This window comes from Carcharhinus amblyrhynchos, chromosome 16 (assembly GCF_965287045.1).
Source record: "Carcharhinus amblyrhynchos chromosome 16, sCarAmb.v2.hapA, whole genome shotgun sequence".
Classification (NCBI taxonomy): domain Eukaryota; kingdom Metazoa; phylum Chordata; class Chondrichthyes; order Carcharhiniformes; family Carcharhinidae; genus Carcharhinus; species Carcharhinus amblyrhynchos.
The window spans coordinates 31,604,164-31,621,622 of NC_137339.1; the positions used below are offsets into that span (position 1 = coordinate 31,604,164).

At 40.5% G+C, this 17,459-nt stretch overlaps 1 protein-coding gene across 3 annotated transcripts; it reads left to right on the forward strand.

The window, feature by feature from the left end:
- The first annotated feature begins 1,067 nt into the window (after positions 1–1,067).
- On the forward strand, positions 1,068–15,502 carry stk35 (serine/threonine kinase 35). 3 transcript variants are annotated; one of them, XR_013888780.1, is made up of 2 exons: positions 1,068–1,210; positions 11,611–15,502. XR_013888780.1 is itself a non-coding variant. In XM_080204962.1 (2 exons), the coding sequence occupies exons 1-2, from the start codon at positions 1,441–1,443 to the stop codon at positions 11,617–11,619; spliced, it is 1,086 nt and encodes a 361-aa protein (XP_080061088.1). In that variant the 5' UTR covers positions 1,238–1,440; the 3' UTR covers positions 11,620–15,502. The 3 variants fall into 3 exon arrangements, 2 of the variants coding, with proteins under 2 accessions (XP_080061088.1, XP_080061087.1); XM_080204962.1 differs by lacking the exon at positions 1,068–1,210 and adding an exon at positions 1,238–2,517; XM_080204961.1 differs by lacking the exon at positions 1,068–1,210 and adding an exon at positions 1,241–2,570.
- Positions 15,503–17,459: the final 1,957 nt, after the last annotated feature.

The following is a 17,459-nucleotide window of genomic DNA, read 5'->3' on the forward strand; positions in this document are numbered from 1 at the left end:
TCATACCTAGCAACAAGGGAAGATGGTTATGGCTGTTGGAAATCAATCACCTCCATCCCAGGACATTTCCTTAAGGAACAAATGCTGCCCCTAGGCCCAACCATCTTCAACTGCTTCACCATTGGCCTTCCCTCCACCATAACATCAGAAATTGGGGTGTTTGCTGATGATTGCACAATGTTTAGCACCATTCACAACTCCTTGAAGCAATCAGTGTCCACATGCAACAAACCTGGACAACATTCAGGCTTGGACTGCTAAGTGGCAAGAAACATTTGTGCCACACAAGTACCAGGCAATCACTATCTACAACAAGAGAGAATCAAAGCACCTCCCTTTGACATTCAGTAACTTTACTGTTGCCAAATTGCCCACCATCAACATCCTGGGAGATACACATTAACCAAAACTTTAACTGAAATGGCCACAGAAATACTATGGCTACAAGAGTAGGTCAGAGGCTGGGAAATCTGGGTATTGGACACTTAATAAAGTTTAAAAATTCCATGGACATTTTTGAATACAATGTTGATAGAGCTCTAACTTTTTAGTTTCCATTTTTACTTGACATGTGCAAACCTTGCATTGTATTACAGGAGGTCTGTGCACATTTACAGGCTGTACACCTTTTATTGGATTACACAGTGTTATGGACTTTACAGCCTCTGCATTGCAAAGTGTACAGCCTGCACAGAAGCTACACTACATTACAAGAACTTCAGCCTCCACAAGCTCTGCATTCTGGAGGACAGCCTGCACAGACTCTATGTTACAAGGTTTACAACCTGCACAGACTCTACAGTACAATGTGTCCAGCCTGCACAAACACATTATACTGTAATGAGTCCAGCCTGCATAGACTCTACACTGCATTACAATGTGTCCAGCCTGTTCAAACACATTACACTGTAACGTGTCCGGCCTGCACAGACTATATACTCCATTACAATGTGTCCAGCCTTACTGCACACTGTTGCTGCAGTCAGTATCAGTTCCGCGGCTGCGCGGAGCAGCGGCACGTGAGCGCCAGGCGGGCTGTGGACTGGTCCATTGGAGGCCTGGGCGGGGGGAGGAGCCGTGACCTCGGCAATGAATGAGAGCGCGGCCGGCCCGCCCGCCCGCAGGCCTGCTTTTAAACAACAGCAGCAGCCGCCGTCGGGGCTGAGGTTGGTGTGGGAACAGTTAGTGCTGAAGGGCCTTGATTGTGGAGGTAGAGAAACGAGTGAGGCCCTACTTTCCCCCCCCCCCCCCCAACCCTTCTTTAGTCTCCCTCCCTCTCAAACCCTTCCCCCGGGCAGGGGGGGCTCCGGGGGGAGGGAGGGGAGAGCTGGAGCGCGAGCGGGGGCCGCGAGGCCCAGGCCCGGCTGGGGGGAGAAGGGAGCCAGGCCCCGGGCCTCTGCCTCACAGTGATGTGGAGAGCCAGCGTCTCCCCTCAGCAGCATGGAGGCCAGAGAGAGTGAGGAGCGGCCGGCGCTGAGTGGTGGCGGCGAGGATCACGCGAGTCCCCCGCGGCTGCCGGGCCCGCCCTGGGAGCCCAAGTACAGCCTGGTGCAGGAGGTGGGCCGCGGCAGCTACGGCGTGGTGTACGAGGCGGTGGTGCGGCGGAGCGGCGCCCGGGTGGCCATCAAGAAGATCCGCTGCGACGCGCCCGAGAACGTGGAGCTGGCGCTGTCCGAGTTCTGGGCCCTGACCAGCCTGAAGCGGCAGCACGAGAACGTGATCCGCTTCGAGGAGTGCGTGCTGCAGCGCAACGGCACGGCGCAGAAGATGAGCCACGGCAACAAGCGCTCCGAGTTCTACCTGCGGCTGGTCGAGACCTCGCTCAAGGGCGAGCGGGTGCTGGGCGCCGGCGAGCCCTGCTACCTGTGGTTCGTCATGGAGTTCTGCGACGGCGGCGACCTCAACCAGTACGTGCTGTCCCGCCGCCCCGACTCGGCCGTCAACACCCGCTTCATGCTGCAGCTGACCAGCGCCATCGCCTTCCTGCACAAGAACCACATCGTCCACCGCGACCTCAAGCCCGACAACATCCTCGTCTCGCAGCAGAGCGGCGCGCCCGTCCTCAAGGTGGCCGACTTCGGCCTCAGCAAGGTCTGCGTGGTGGGGGGCGCCGGGGCGGCGGCGGCGGCCGCCAGCCGAAACCTGAACGTCAACAAGTGCTGGCTGTCCTCGGCCTGCGGCTCGGACTTCTACATGGCCCCCGAGGTCTGGGAGGGACACTACACGGCCAAGGCGGACATCTTCGCCCTGGGCATCATCATCTGGGCCATGATCGAGCGGATAACCTTTATCGACGCCGAGACTAAGAAGGAACTGCTTGGGACCTACGTGAGGCAGGGCAGTGAGATTGTACCTGTCGGGGAGGCTCTGCTAGAAAACCCAAAGATGGAACTGCACATCCCACAGAAAAGGAGAACTTTCATGTCCGAAGGGATCAAGCAACTTATTAAAGACATGTTGGCTGCTAATCCACAGGATCGTCCCGACGCCTTTGAGTTAGAAACTAGGATGGACCAGGTCACTTGTGCTGCATAAATTATCTATTGTAAAAGTGGATACTCTTGTAAAAGGTATACATTAAGCACAGTGCTGATTTGTGTAGGCTCTTGGTTATGTGATTTGTATATACTGCACAAGCCTTAACTAGTGTATATAGTTGGTTCCTTATTGTGAAACATACTTACTCATAATCTACGGGTGGCACAGTGGTTAGCACTGCTACCCCAGTGCTAGGGACCTGGATTCCAATCCTGACTTGGGTCACTGTGTGCACAGACAATTTCCATGTGTCTGCATGTTTGCTCTGGTTTCTTTCTGCAGTCCAAGAGACATGCTGGTTAGTTGTCTTGGCTATGCTATTCTCCTTCGCGTATCCGAACAGGCGTAGGAGTGTGGCAGTTCAGGGATTTTCAGTGACTTCATTGCAATGTTAATGTAAGCTTGCTTGTGACACAAACTTTAGGCTTTATCTCTTTTGAAAATGGGGGGGCTAGTCCATTTTTAAGATCTGAGTTAAGAAAGCAGCTTGAAATTTCTTCCTTTTTGGGAGGAGGGAGCTGGGTGCTTTTCTGTAAAGCAACCTATGATTGAATGATATCCTATTGCAGCCAAAATCATCATAAGCATGTGTATAAGAACCAAAAACAAGCAAATCTATATTTTTAAATATATTCTGATTCTCCCACATTCTGTCACTGGTGTTCAGCTGGGGCACTGAGAAATAACGCAAGAGGAATGGAGCAGCTGAATTTGCTCCCAGAAGTGAGTTGCAGTACTCTTTTTGCCAGTGACTCATTCAAAACAATCGCACTTTCAATAAGTATTCTGGTCGTCTTCACACCCTGCAGTCTTTGCTCTTGGCATTCAGTGTGTCTAATATGTCTACCTGTAGTACTTACAATACAGCACAAATCATCTAGTTTTATTATTTTAAATTATTCTAGGCATTTTACAGGCAAACAACTTAATGAATGTGGGATTGGATGCAAATCAAACTGTCTGTAAGAATAGTAAATACTGGATGATACTTGGTGCGCCAAGCAGTGACTGTGGAAATGTTGATATTCTTTAGGATTGTTTGTTTTTATAGCTGTTGCCAGTATAAGCTGATATGGGACTTAATGGTTTTGATCCCCCTTATCTTATTAGCAAAGATTATGCTAATAGATTTTCTTGAAGTCAATACTTATTGGTGAGGCCGCAGCTGGAGTACTGTGTGCAGTTTTGGGCGCCGTACTTACGCAAGGATATTTTGGCCTTGGAGGGAGCGCAGAGGAGGTTTACTAGGCTGATGCCGGAGTTAAGGGGGTTGAGCTATGAGGAGAGGCTGAATAAACTAGGCTTGTACTCGTTAGAGTTTAGAAGAATGAGGGGAGATCTCATTGAGAAGTATAAGATGAATGGGATGGCTAGGATAGAGGTGGAGAGACTCTTCCCGCTCAGAAAGGATAGTAGGACAAGGGGGCACAGCCTCAAGATAAGGGGGGGTGGGGTGGTTTAGAACAGAGTTGAGGAGGAACTTCACTCAAAGGGTGGTGAATCTCTGGAATTCTCTGCCCATTGAAGTGGTGGAGGCTACCTCGCTAAATATTTTTAAGACGCGGGTTGATGGGTTTTTGATAAGAGAGGGGATTAAGGGTTATGGGGAGAGGGCAGGAATGTGGAACTGAGCCATGACAGATCAGCCATGATCTTATTGAATGGCGGGGCAGGCTCGAAGGGCTAGATGGCCTACTCCTCCTATTTCTTATGTTCTTAAACTCAGCATCAATGGCAGCTACTGAATTCCTTGCCACCAATATTCCATCTTAGCCCCAAAAACACTTCTATAACTCCCCTTAAATTTCACACTTGTCAAATTGATATGCAATTGTTATTGTACATTCTTAATTTCAAGATTTGAAAAATGAAATCGTTCTTCTCTGCCTTAGCCAAAAACCCTTTTGTGAATAAGAAACAATGCTCTTAACCCTCTTTTTCACCTCCATCCTCCAATATCTCCCAACAAAACACTTGTTTTGTGATTTTTGTTTTATCCTTTTTAATTAAGAATTTGGCCCACAACAGTTCAGATGATGAAAGAAATACTCCATTTTTGTGGTTGCACTAAATGATATGATCACTTGACATACTTTAAGCCCTACTTCCCATGTGAATTGTTGGGTTTTGTTTGGCCCATATTATTCTGGAAGTATGTTTGTAAACTTTGCATTTTCTATTGAACCAATATACCTTTGTAGGGGGAAAGGGAAAGATAGGTGGCAGAAGCAAAGTGGGACTTGCCAGCAATATTGATTGTCACCGATGTAGTTAAGTTCTATTAGGTTGTCACACATTCTGATTATGCTACAAAACAGGTTACTAATGCCCCTTGTACAAATTCATGAACAGACTGGGAATAAAGAGATACAAACAGATGGTTTAGTTAGGAACACATGATTGGTGCAGGCTTGGAAGGCCGAAGGGCCTGTTCCTGTGCTGTTTTGTTCTTTGTTTTAACCAAGAAAGAAGGAAGTTGAGTATATGGCTGATCCAACAGTTTTGAACATGTGATGAGGAAGATTATATTTTTAATCAGAACAAGAATGTGAACTGACAAACATTTGCTGAATGTAAGTTGATTTTAAAAACAATCCCGCTTGACTGTTTCACATCTTGTTGTAGTCATTTATATTTTGGGAGGAGGGAAATGTCATTCCTGTGGACCAAATCATGAAGCTCAAATCTAATTATTCAGATTGGTTATTAATTGATTTTTGAACTGGCAATTTCACTAATGATTTCATAGCAAATGATAAATGTTTTGCAGTCTGGAGTGAAGCTGTAAGCAAGCTTATGTACTTGTTCCAACAAATTAGTACACTTTTTAGGAATCTTTTTACAGGAGTAGGCCTGTTGGCTTGTTAAATGTTCACCTGTGTTCAAAAAATTTTCCTCCAGCAATAAGTGTGCACTGCAAAATTTGTTGAGGAACTACTTTTTTGTCCATGCAAACAAGATGAACAGACCCATACCATAAGATCATATGAATGTTCTACTTTCAGGAGTGGAAGTTCTGGGAATTAATATTCACAAATTTTGGTTTATTAAATCCTTTGTTCTATAATATTTCCTTGTAGATAGGGGAATTTTTTTCTCAACTAGGGGAAATCTTTCAGTTCAGTTTCAGTTAATTTTTTTGAAGAGTTTTATTTTGCAGAGTTCAATTCTGTAGCTTTTACATTTTGCATTTAACAGTGGATTAACAATATTGTGTTGGTCATTTTGCTAAAATTGATTACCTATTTAAGATAAAAGCTCAAATGAGGCACAGTTTGTGGTGAATTGAGTAACTGGAGCTAGTTTCCCCCAAACTGGACATTTGTTTTGATCCTGCTGGCTGCAGTAGTTGCATTTCATATTGTAGTTGCGAACTTTGATTTTTGCACTGCAAGTGGCAGGAAACTTTGAGAGCAAAATCCATAATCTAGGCTACCAGGTATTGGATGAGCATAGCACTGATTTTTTTTTTGTTAAATGTAGTAGCCTTTTTCTATCCACTTCTGACTTGTGGACCAGGAATTCAGCTTATTGCTCAGTGTCTTCCTAAGAGAACTTGTCTTTAAGCAGAGTTAAAATAACATTACAGAAAGTTGGTATTTAGAATTTCAGTACTTGTTACATTAATTTGTTCCAAACTTACCCGAGACAAAAGTATGGATTATTTGATCTTGCTTCATTTGCAAGCTTTGTCCACTTAAGGCAGCCATACTGTCTCTCACCTGCCAAGGTGGGTCCACTGAGTCCAACTTTATTCTAGTTTCACAAGTGTTATGAAACAATTTTTGAGCCAGAAGAACACTTTTTGGTCAAGATTAAATGTAATTTATCTCAAGAAATAGTAACTACTTGAAGTATTTAATGTTTATTAGTGGGTGTAATCAGATTACATAAATAAAACTACCAACTAAAGGCAGTATTACCAATGGCAGGTGAAGTTCTAGTGGATGTGTTGCTTTGCTATTGTTAGTACTTTGATATAAAGAAGGGACCTTTGACCTTACAGGTCTGAAACTTGTAACTTTTTGAGAAGCCTGCAAGCTGCAATTGAGTATTCATTTCCTCTGCAGAATGTATTGATGCAAGTGTATCAAATTTGAATCTATTGTTTGGATTTCAAGTGTTTATACTTGACCCCAAGAAGGATTTGGCAAATTGGCATGCTCTTAAAGTTTGATCATCTTGGTGAATCTCAGCACTTCCTGTATACCCTGACAACCTTCCTAAAATAAGGCACCATTCTAATTTGCAGAGCATTAGAATTACTATTTTGCATTTTTAGCCATCCTGTATAGGATTGTAGTGCTTTGTATCAAATAGTGGCTACTGTTAGTATTTTTATCAATAGTTCAGCAGAGCTATCTGCTTTTTTTTATAAATACAAGTTGGCTGTGCTTAATTACCCTAAGTGATTGTAACTTTTAGAAGTTTTCGATGACTATCATTAGCCTGTTAAGTGGTTTATCCTTTTTAGTAAATAAAAATGTTACATTGGCCACTCTTGGCACAGTCAAGTTTGAAAAATGGTCAGAGGCACAAATCTCTACTGGCTTTTGTTCGAATTGACTTCCAATCTCGCCTGAGGTATAGTGCTCTTCCACTTGTGTACTCCAGTAGGTGATAGGGTGGAGTGTGGGCTTGGGTAAGATGCTTTTCAGAGTCTGTGTAGACTCAATGAGCTGAACAGCCTCCTCTGCATTGTAAGGATTATGTGGTGTTTGGGGCTTAATTTCCAATATCTCGTCAGTTGATGGAGTTTTGTAGTGGACACAAGTCTTCATGGGATCCTAGGATTTGTGGTGCAAGTTACAAGCGTTATATTAACGCCAAATGTTTTGAGAAACTTGGAGGCGATTTTCATCTTGTGCTAAGTTTCATTATCAAGGTGGCAACTTGACTGTCTTGAAAGTAGTGCATTTGAGATAAATGTTAGGTTGTTGTTGTGATCTTTGTTCAAATTCATCTTATTGATTTCTGCCTCTGGCTGTTTTTGGAATGCAAGAAAAGTTGATTTTATGTACACAGTTCAAAATGCAGTTTGTTTAAAAGCAGTGCATTTCTTTTCCTCTTGCCATTTGTCTCATTTTTTTTCAAAGATCAGGTTTTTAAAATGTCTATGCACCTGTTTAAGTCCCACAAGAATCTATTCCTTTTTCCTCTATTCCCAGCATTAGTTTGAGCACTTGGGTTGTATTCCAGTTTTGTTCTGAGCCTTTCTGAAGTTATTAGTGAATTAGAACCAAACCCATTGGCTTGTTGTTTCATCAAGTAAAAATCCTGCCATAATTTCACTGGTATCAGGAATGTGGAAATACTTTGGATACTTTGATTTGATTGCCCCTCTTTATACTTTCAAACTTGTAGTAAACAAGAAAAATCTAATGAGTTATTGTTTCCATTGTGCTCCTGACACCCCAAAGAAACTTCCCGCATCCAGTAAATCTTTTTTCTCAAATCTGTTGTTTTTTTAATTTGAGCCTTTGTTTTCCATTGGAATCGGTTTCATGTTTTTAAATCTCCATCTTTAGTTCAATTTCTGTTCCAGATATTTAGTATATAACTAATCATTCTGTTCTGATACGTGCTTGTATTTGGTTTTGTTTTGCATTACCTCATTTTGATCTCTTGTGTCCTTTAAAATCTCTTCTGCTAATGATCTGCTATAACATTTAGCTCCCCGGAGCTTGTGTTTTTCTCCAGGCTGTGGAGAGTAATTCTAAACTTTGGCACTGCTGCCATATTTAATAGGAAAAGGCCATGTGGCCCCTTGAACCTGCTCCACAATTGAGTAAGACTGTGGCTGATTTTTGCATCTCAAAATTTTAAGATGCTGCTGTAATCTGATTTGTCCAATAGTTGGAATTTCTGGCCTAATCCATGATTTGCCAGGGCATTTCATAGTGATGTGAAAGTTGTAGGCTTGAGGTGAGAATTTGCCTGTTGATCTTTTTTCCTGTATATTGTGAGTATTGTAATGTCTATCCGGAAATGGCAAATTTATGGCCCAGAGTTTGCTTCTATTGATCTTGAAGTCAGCCTTCCGGACAGATCGTGTGATCTCTTAAGAAAAACACCTCTATCGCAGCAGTCTTTATTGGGCATTTCCAGTATGAAACTGCAGTGATGTCTTTTAAAATAGTAAAATTAAAATTACTCTGCTGTAAATATATTTAAGATTTACATATAGTAAATGTAGAAACAAATATTGGTTTTAAAAACTGCATTAGTACTGTACAAATCTGAATTTTATTTTTAGGGCCATATTAATTGTATTGCTATTTAAAACCCAGTTGCATCTGATTTGAACAAGGTGATGGGGTTTGTGACAGCACTGTCAAAGTTTAAGTTCTTACGAATTCAGTAATTGCTCTGGGTGGAGTGCAGTTAAGAACATTGTGCCCCTAGCATGGTCTGTGACAGCACTGGATGACAGCAGCTTCAGGATTTTTGTGCTAATCTGTGCATGTCCAACATTATGGTTGTCAATTTCAGACAATCTTACACTTATATTGCGTTTTTCATGACTACTGGATATCTTGAGCTTGTGACAGTTAATTAAGTACACCTAGTGTTATTGCAGGATGCTGGCAGTTTGTTGTCATCCACTACCATCCCTGCAAAATCAAAGCCATTAAAATCTTGGAAAAATGTTTCTTCAGATCCTGAGAAGGAAATATTTTGCCATGAAAGACATGTAGGAAAATTATGTAAAAGATGAGGTAAGAGTGGACAGTTTGAGACCAAGAAAGCCCTGGTTAGAATAATTGAAAGAAGTGGAGTGTTGTCTGATTTTAAAGTAATGCTAAAGCTGAGAAAATCTACAGGACTATTGAGACCAGCCTCCTTTTTATAAAAGCTTGAACAATATTGAGGCAGGAGGAATGACTAGATACCAGTGCGATGCAGCTGTTGAGGTTGACTGAAGTAAGAGGACAATCAGGAACTAGTACATGGGTGTCAGTGAAGATGGTGGGAGCATTGAAAGTAGCTCAGGATTGGAATGTTATAGCCACCCATTGTGGATGAGGAAATGTGAGACATGTGGTGGAGATGGAATTCTCAGGAGGAGAGAACCACTTGAGACCAAGCAAGTTGATGCATGAACTGTGTAAAAACTGTCAAATATGAAGCTATAACTATTGGGCATATGTTTCACTTTGAGGATTTCCATGCAGCAAGATTTCGCTGCTTGACTATATTGTTGCCCCCACTGCCCTGGGTCCTGTCCCACTTATCATGAGTAATTTTCATACTTGCCCTATGACTCACCTTGAATTAACCAGCTCTTTTGATGGATCTGAACAATAATATAGAAGATTTTTCCTGGTCTGTCTCCAGACTCATTGGATCATCAGTAGCATGAATGTTAAAAAATTGAGTTGAAAGTATATGCCTATAAAGGAAGCTGTCTGATTTTAGTCAAGCTTATGCCTATTTTCCAATATTTTCTGCATCCAGCTTGTCTGTGCTTGGAAATATACCCAGGAAAGTCTCTAGCCATTTTATGTTTGACAATCCCAATATTGGAAGAAAATGTCTTTGTTGCTTCATTGTCCAGAGTTGCTGGTATTCATGTTCCCATTTTCTTTTCTATATCAAGCCTCACTGATTTTTGTTAATGGATGTGCAAATATAAAATGGCAGTTGCCAGTGTTTAGCATTCTTCCTTTAAACTTGTGATAATTGGTCCAGGATAAAGCAACCTGTCATCACCTTTTGGAAATGATTATAGACAGTTGTATTGTTCTACTCTAAGTCTTGAGTCATCTTTGGCTTGCATTAAAGTCCCCCATGTGGAAAAGCTAAGCTTCAACCCATTTAAATAAGATGGAATTGAGAACAAAAGAAGCAATGGTGACCAGTTTTTTAGGTTCATGTGCCAACTAGTATTAATTCACAAACATGTTTATTGAAATAACAAATCAGAAAATTGCTTCCTTCCTATTCTGATTTAAAACATTCACAATGCTTTGGAAGATTGTGAATAATTTGGTATAAATTGTGGTGAACTTTTTCAGTAATGCAAAATTAAAAGCACAAAGCTTTTGTCACCTATTAGAGCTGAACTGCCTACAACTTGTATTTTGTATACTTGTGGGATGTGGGCATTACTAGTTAGGTCAACATTTATTGCCCATCCCTAATTGCCATTGATAAGTGGTGGTGAGCTGGCTTTGAATCACTACAGCCCATGTGGTGCTGTTCTGGAGGCAATTCCAGAATTTTGACCCAGTGACAGTAAAGGAACGGCAATATATTTCCAAGTCAGGATCTTATGGCTTGAAAAGAAGCTCCCAGGTATTGTTCCCATGTATCTACTGCCCTTGCCCTTCTAGATGAAAATGGTTGTGCTGTCTAAGGAGCCTTGGTGAGTTCCTGCAGTGCTGCTGCCATTGTTCAGTGGGGTGGGGGGTAAATGATATGCTAATAAAGCAAGCTGCTTTGCCATGGATGATATTGAGCTCTTGGAGCTGTGCTCATCCAGGCAAGTGGAAAGTATTCCATTGCATTCCTGACCTGTGCCTTTTAAGTGCTGGACAGGCTTTGGGAAGTCAAGGGATGAGTTACTTGCTGCAGGATACCTAGCGCTTTGACCTCTTGAGCACAATATTTAAATGGCTAGTTCAGTTTCCGGTCATTGGTACCCACCCCTCTGCCTCCAGAGTGATAGTTGGGATTCCTAGCATTTATTGACCAATCAGTACCTCGTGTAGCATCAATTCTTGTGTGGATTATCCTGATGAATGTAAAATGAAAAAGTTTGAACAACATCTTTTTTCAGCAAAGCGCAAGTTCTGTGCTAACAAATGACTGTACACCTTTGTTACTTGAGTCTTGTGAAAAGTTTGCTTGATTTTATAAATTTATGGCCAATCTAGCTGCTAGGTTGTGACTTGAAACGTTTAATTTAGTTTCACTTTACACAGATACTGATCGACCCTGTTGTGTTTTCTCTTTTCCTTCTAACTATAATAACCAATGAAATCGTATGTTAACAGACGTTCTTTTGCGAGTATTTTAAAGCAGATTAGACAACAATCTCATTTTGTAAACCATTTTTTTTCTTTACAGGCTGGATAAATTGGAACATGAGCTTGCTGTCAAGAATGGAAATTACAGAACAGCTTCCTTAGAATGTACAGAGTTTGGCGACTTTTGCTGCATTTAGAGCTTCAGCACTAGCTGATGTCAAGATGAGGAAAGCTATGCAATTAAATTGCTAGGATTTTTTTGGGAAGGGGTGTTTGCCATGCAATAAACTTGTATTTACACTATTTGATTGTACCTTCACTTTATCTGATTAAATGGTGTGTCCTTGAAGATTTTAATTGGGTGGATTGAATTCTTAAAGCTGTATGATCTTGTGTTGGTTTATTTTATGTAAAGCATTAGATGTTGGCAAGAATTTGAGCAGCGGTGCTTGTATAACAGTATGATTTTTGATCAGCATGGGTGACCAGAGTGCCTTAAATTACTTTTCAGATTCATTGCTAGACAGAATTTGAGGAACTTGGAACAAAATATTCAAACATTTTGAAATTTAAGGCGATATATTGGAGAGCCAGTTTTTCTGATACGGCCTTGGTTGACGTGCTTCTGGTAGGCTGAACGCCTGAGGAGGAGAGTTAGTTCAACCATAAAATCAGTAGCTACATTGAAATTAAATGCTAAACAAAGAACTTGGCCACTTGGAAACTAAGGCTAAACACTTGTCATTCCTCCTCCTTCCTCTGTCCTACCCTTGATGATATTTGGTAACTGGCAGCTGAAACTTTAGCTAACTACTTTTAAAAAGGATTTCCAATTCATGGGTTTGAATAAACTTATCCTAGCTGTGCATATTCTCTGACCATAGTAAAGGGGTGGGAGCTGCCACAGTTACTCTTGCAGATAGATGTGGGAAGTGGAAAATTCATATTCTTTTAAAAATGGTGTACTCTAGAATTTTAATTCCATTGATTGAGACCATATAGCATAGAATTTCACTTCACTGGAGTGAAATCTGAGATTCATGGTTGGTGTTCCTGTTTGCAGCAGTCTTAATTTTCCACCTACGTGCCTGGAAAACCCAACTGTGAATTTGGGGTATGAGCCTCTGCATCAGGAACAATGTCTCAATTTTAGATAACTATCTACTGCTGTGCAATAACTGACCTAGGAGTTCTGATGATGATACTGTGTAACAGATTAGAATAGCATCATATTCACAAAAAATGACATTCTCATGTTACTGGCAAGTATAGTATAAAAGTTCTCTTCTTTTAACCACTAGCTTAAACACTGATATTATGGAGGCTGGCTCTCCAAATCATTCTGAACAGTTCTCAGTACCAAAGTTGGTACTGGAATGAAAGCTGTGACTTGATCGACCAGGATATACAGATGCCATAGGCTCGAGCTGAAATCTGGTGAGATTTGTTCTAATGTACCAATTTAGGCATATTTCCACTGAAGGTTGATCTCATTTGCTTGGTCTCCCTCTGTAATATCAAATATTCAATAGTTGGTCTTTAATTGCAAAAAACAGGATAATCACAATATTTGGTTTGTTAAAGGCTGAGCTGTTTATGAATTTATTACCTGAACAGCATTTCTTATGCATTCAAGGTTAGTGTTGGATTCTTGGCTGGATAAAAACTGGCAAATCTTTTGAATTCAAGATTGCGTAAACATGATCAAAGGTGGCATTTGTTTTTCATGCAATACTGAATAACTTTGTAAACTTTCCAAGCTCAATTGGGGTAATTTAGCCCATGTTATTTCTTGTCCACAAGTGATCTTTAACATTTACTTCTTCTCAGTCATTTTATTCCATTGCTGGCTAAAATACATAACTATTAGTGGTTCCCACTTGACTACACATGACTTTCCTTAAACATGTAGTTAAAGCACTGCAATATATCCATTTACTACAGCACTGTCTTGAGGTGTTTCCCAGCTAAAAGAAAGTGTCTTGGCCATTATCTGCAAAGTTTAAATACCAAATTGCCCTGTTTCCATCGCTCAAGCAAAACATTGATCTAAACCAAATTATTCACCACAGCTTTTTTTACTGTAACTAATGGAATGGAGAAATTGCAAGATTATCATCTTTACATAAATTGAGGTTTACTGTTGAGTTGATGAGGTTAGATTTAACTTTGTTCACTTCTACAAGCTAGTCAAATTTTTTTAGATGAGACATTACTGTATTTGTCAAATATTAGCTTTAAAATACTATTTAATTAACATTCCACTAAGTGCTCCTGCAGTGTGAAAATGTACTTGGTCCTATGCAGTTGGACTGCCAGGTACTTATTTTGCATTTAACTTTTGGAAAAGAGCTGACCCACTGGCAAATTGCAGGCCTATTTGCATCTTGCTGCTCATGTGGATGGATCATTAACCTTTTTGTACTTATCCTATAGCCTTCATTTGTATGTAACTGATTTATTACTGGATTAAGAGACTGACCTGCAGTGATAGACCTCCACTTGTATTAATGGGTATCTTTCTGTAATGCTCATGAGGAAAAAAGATCCTATACTCAACAGCACAATCTCTGCCCTTGCTTGCTCCTACCTCCCTGAAGACATTTAGTATTAGGACTATTTTTATGCTAAAAGTAAGTAGCAATTTAATTCTGGTATGTGTTTTAGTGTTTGATCTTGGAAAGTTAAATTTTTAAAGTAAATGTGTGCCAATAATCTTACAAGGGTTGTAATTTTTTCTCTTGAGTAAATGGGTAGAGTTCCAAGCATATTGCGTTGATTTGCTTTCTTAAAAACTTAGACTACCAAGTCTTACAAAAAAAGTCTTCGTTTTCTAAGTCCAAGAATGCTCCAATATTTTGACCGTACGCTGACTTAAAAGTCCATTAATTTCACAATATTATGACATTGAACCTGCTAACGCAAGCAATGTGACCATTAGAAAATATCGGGAAATAAGCCAAATTTCAAACTTGCATAATCAAAGGCTGGGTTGGAAAAACATGTGAAGCGTGCAGTAAAATAGCTATCGAGTCATTTTATTAGTTGTTCAATTAGCACTTCTAATCTGTTGCTTAATGTTTTTACCTAACATACTATAATTACAGGGTAATTGATCTTCAGTCATGAAAATAGTGTTTTGTTTTTGACGTTAAAGTCCTTCCTGGAACTTTAGCAAAAGTTTTATTTAAATTGCGCAGTAAAAGCAATGGAAAGTTGTTCCATTCAAAGAAGGAGGCACTTGCATATTGAGACCAAATTCAACTCTTGAATCTTCAATTAAAATTGCAGTCCTCGTTAATCCATGAATGTGTTTTTAACGTGCTGTTCTCTACCATTTAGCATGGATGTGTTAATACAAATTTTTTTTGCAGTCTCAGCAGCTGAAAGTGCAGAAAATGTCTATTGTAGATGAGCTGCTTTACAAGTTACTTGGGAATGCTATTCTGTATGGAAAGAATTGAATGGGATGGGGCAAAAGAGGGAATAGATTCTAGGAGCATTTTGTATTGGATCAGAATGCTAGCTGTGACTGAGCATTTGGGACATGTTTACTGAAGCGTCGCTATGCGGTTTACAGAAGGATTTGCTTCAAGAGAATCCTCGTTTGTTTCTACCTCGTATTCAGGGTTTCACCCAAGTCATGTTGGCTGATGTAACACTGCTTGTTCTCTCTACAGTTGGTTTGTCCTTTTTTACTGCAAAATTCATTTCGTTAGATTATTTTGAAGAACCTTTACACTTCTATGCAATTTTTATGTATTCAGATTTGAAACACTGTAATGGTACCACAATCTCTATTTATGTTGGTCCCCCTGCATCAAGCATAAACATTTGTTGTGGACCAATATTTGAACATTTTTGATTTTTGTATTTAACATTAATTTTGTAGTTTGGACTGGTGCCATTTGAGTATTCAAATAAGTTGTCTTAGGAAGAATATTTGACGTTCATTGCATTTGTTATTTCAGCAATAAAAATTTTTAAAAATGTCTTCTGATTTGAGAATTTGATTTTTATCTTGTAAATGTTCAATTTAAATCCTTCCTGTAAATTTAAAAGCAAAATTCTGTTTTCTCAAAGTACTATCAATTTTAAATCTAAAGCAGCTTTTTAGTCAGTTGTCCCAAAGAATGGTTGTACAGTTGTTTGCATTCAAAGGCTTGAATAGGCAAGAAATGCCTGTTCTCACTTCCATTCATGTCCTCTATTATAGAGTATCATAGAACCTTACAGTGCAGAAAGAGGCCTTTTTGGCCCATCGAATCTGCACTGAACATAATCCTACCCCCATATCCCTACATATTATACCCACTAATCCCTCTAACCTACACATCCCTGGACACTAAGGGGCAATTTCTTAGCGTGGCCAATCAACCTAACCTGCACATCTTCAGACTGTGGGAGGAAACCCACACAGACACAAATGTGCAAACTCCACACAGATAGTGACCTGAGCAGGGAATCAAACCCAGGACCCTGGCGCTGTGAAGCAGCAGTGCTAGTGGAAACTCTCCCCTTTTCACTATGGGACCATCCCTCTACATCTTGCCTCATGTGGAAGGCCTGCAGTCCTCCATTTCATCCCTGAAAGACTTGAACCAAAGTCCACTTATCACCACTGTCTAGCTCAACTGTTTTTATATTTGAACAACTTCTCTTCCAGATAAAAGGTAGTGTCTTGAACTCATTAGTCCTAGCTATGCCTGCCTATTTGAGAGATACATAGAACACTACTTCCATCCTACTTGTGACCCTTCCTTTTCTGGCATAGCACATTGACTATCAGTGTTACTACTTGTGGTTACTCTGAACTGGAATTTTTAATCAACTTTGCTTTGGATTTCACTTTGCCTGCATGTGGTCCATTTTTGATTCTTCCCTTTTCACTTGGTCATTTCCCCTCATCCTTGCCTTCCATCCCACAAAACTTCCCATTGGATAATTTCTGCCACCACTAGTGAAATGTCATTATCAAATACTTCACCCCTTCCTTCAATTCCAAAGAGACTGTTCTTTGCAGTTCTATCCATTCTTCCATCAATGCTGATACTTGTGTAACTTCCTACCGGAGCACAGATGATGCAGTATCTGACCATTCCAATCTTCCCAATGTGGAACAGCATGCACACTCCTACCAGGTAAAAAGCATTTTGCATCTGCTTTCAATTTGGTATACTGGACTTGCAATGTTTGCTTGCTGAATGTCTGTCTGTCTGCAAGTGGGGTGCCAAGCTTATCCACCCCAATCCCAAGCTGTCCTTTGCTTCAAACACTGTTCCAATAGCAGTTGTTTCCCAGACATTTGGAAGTGAAATTAGGGAAGCCAATGTGGCTAAAATGGCATCTGGTTGAAATCCTGACTTCACCCTTTTTGGATGTAGATTGAATGCAGCAGGATAATGCAACATTTATAACACAAAGCTAAGGCACTTTGAGGCAACTGAGAAACACTTAAAGCATTGTGTCACAATCCAACAGTGCATGGGTCACACTGCAATTCTGCAGCTCGAAGAAGGTGAGCATATAGCACAGAACCACTAAAGATGGTGATGGCCAAAATGGGTTTGTTGGTGTAGTTAGGTACTGCAAAACACAACTCTATTGTAACATTTTCCATTACAAGAACACTACACCAGTTTCTGACCATATCTTATTCTTCAACTCCTAGATCAGGTGTGTATGTCACTTCTATGATATCACAGATTATTACAGTTAGTCCCCAATGGGACTTAGTCTAACATACTCCATTATACCACATCTCCCTCGAGTCTGTTCTGACTTGAACGTTTTCTGGTGTTCCAGGAAATCCAACACTCAGGTCTCTTTAAATGTAGCCCTTTTTTGCTATTGTGTAAATGTTGTTTCTCCATATTCTTATTTTCTCTTCTCCATGTGCTCTTATATCAATAAGCTTTGTGGTGCCTTTACATTTCCACCATATCTAGT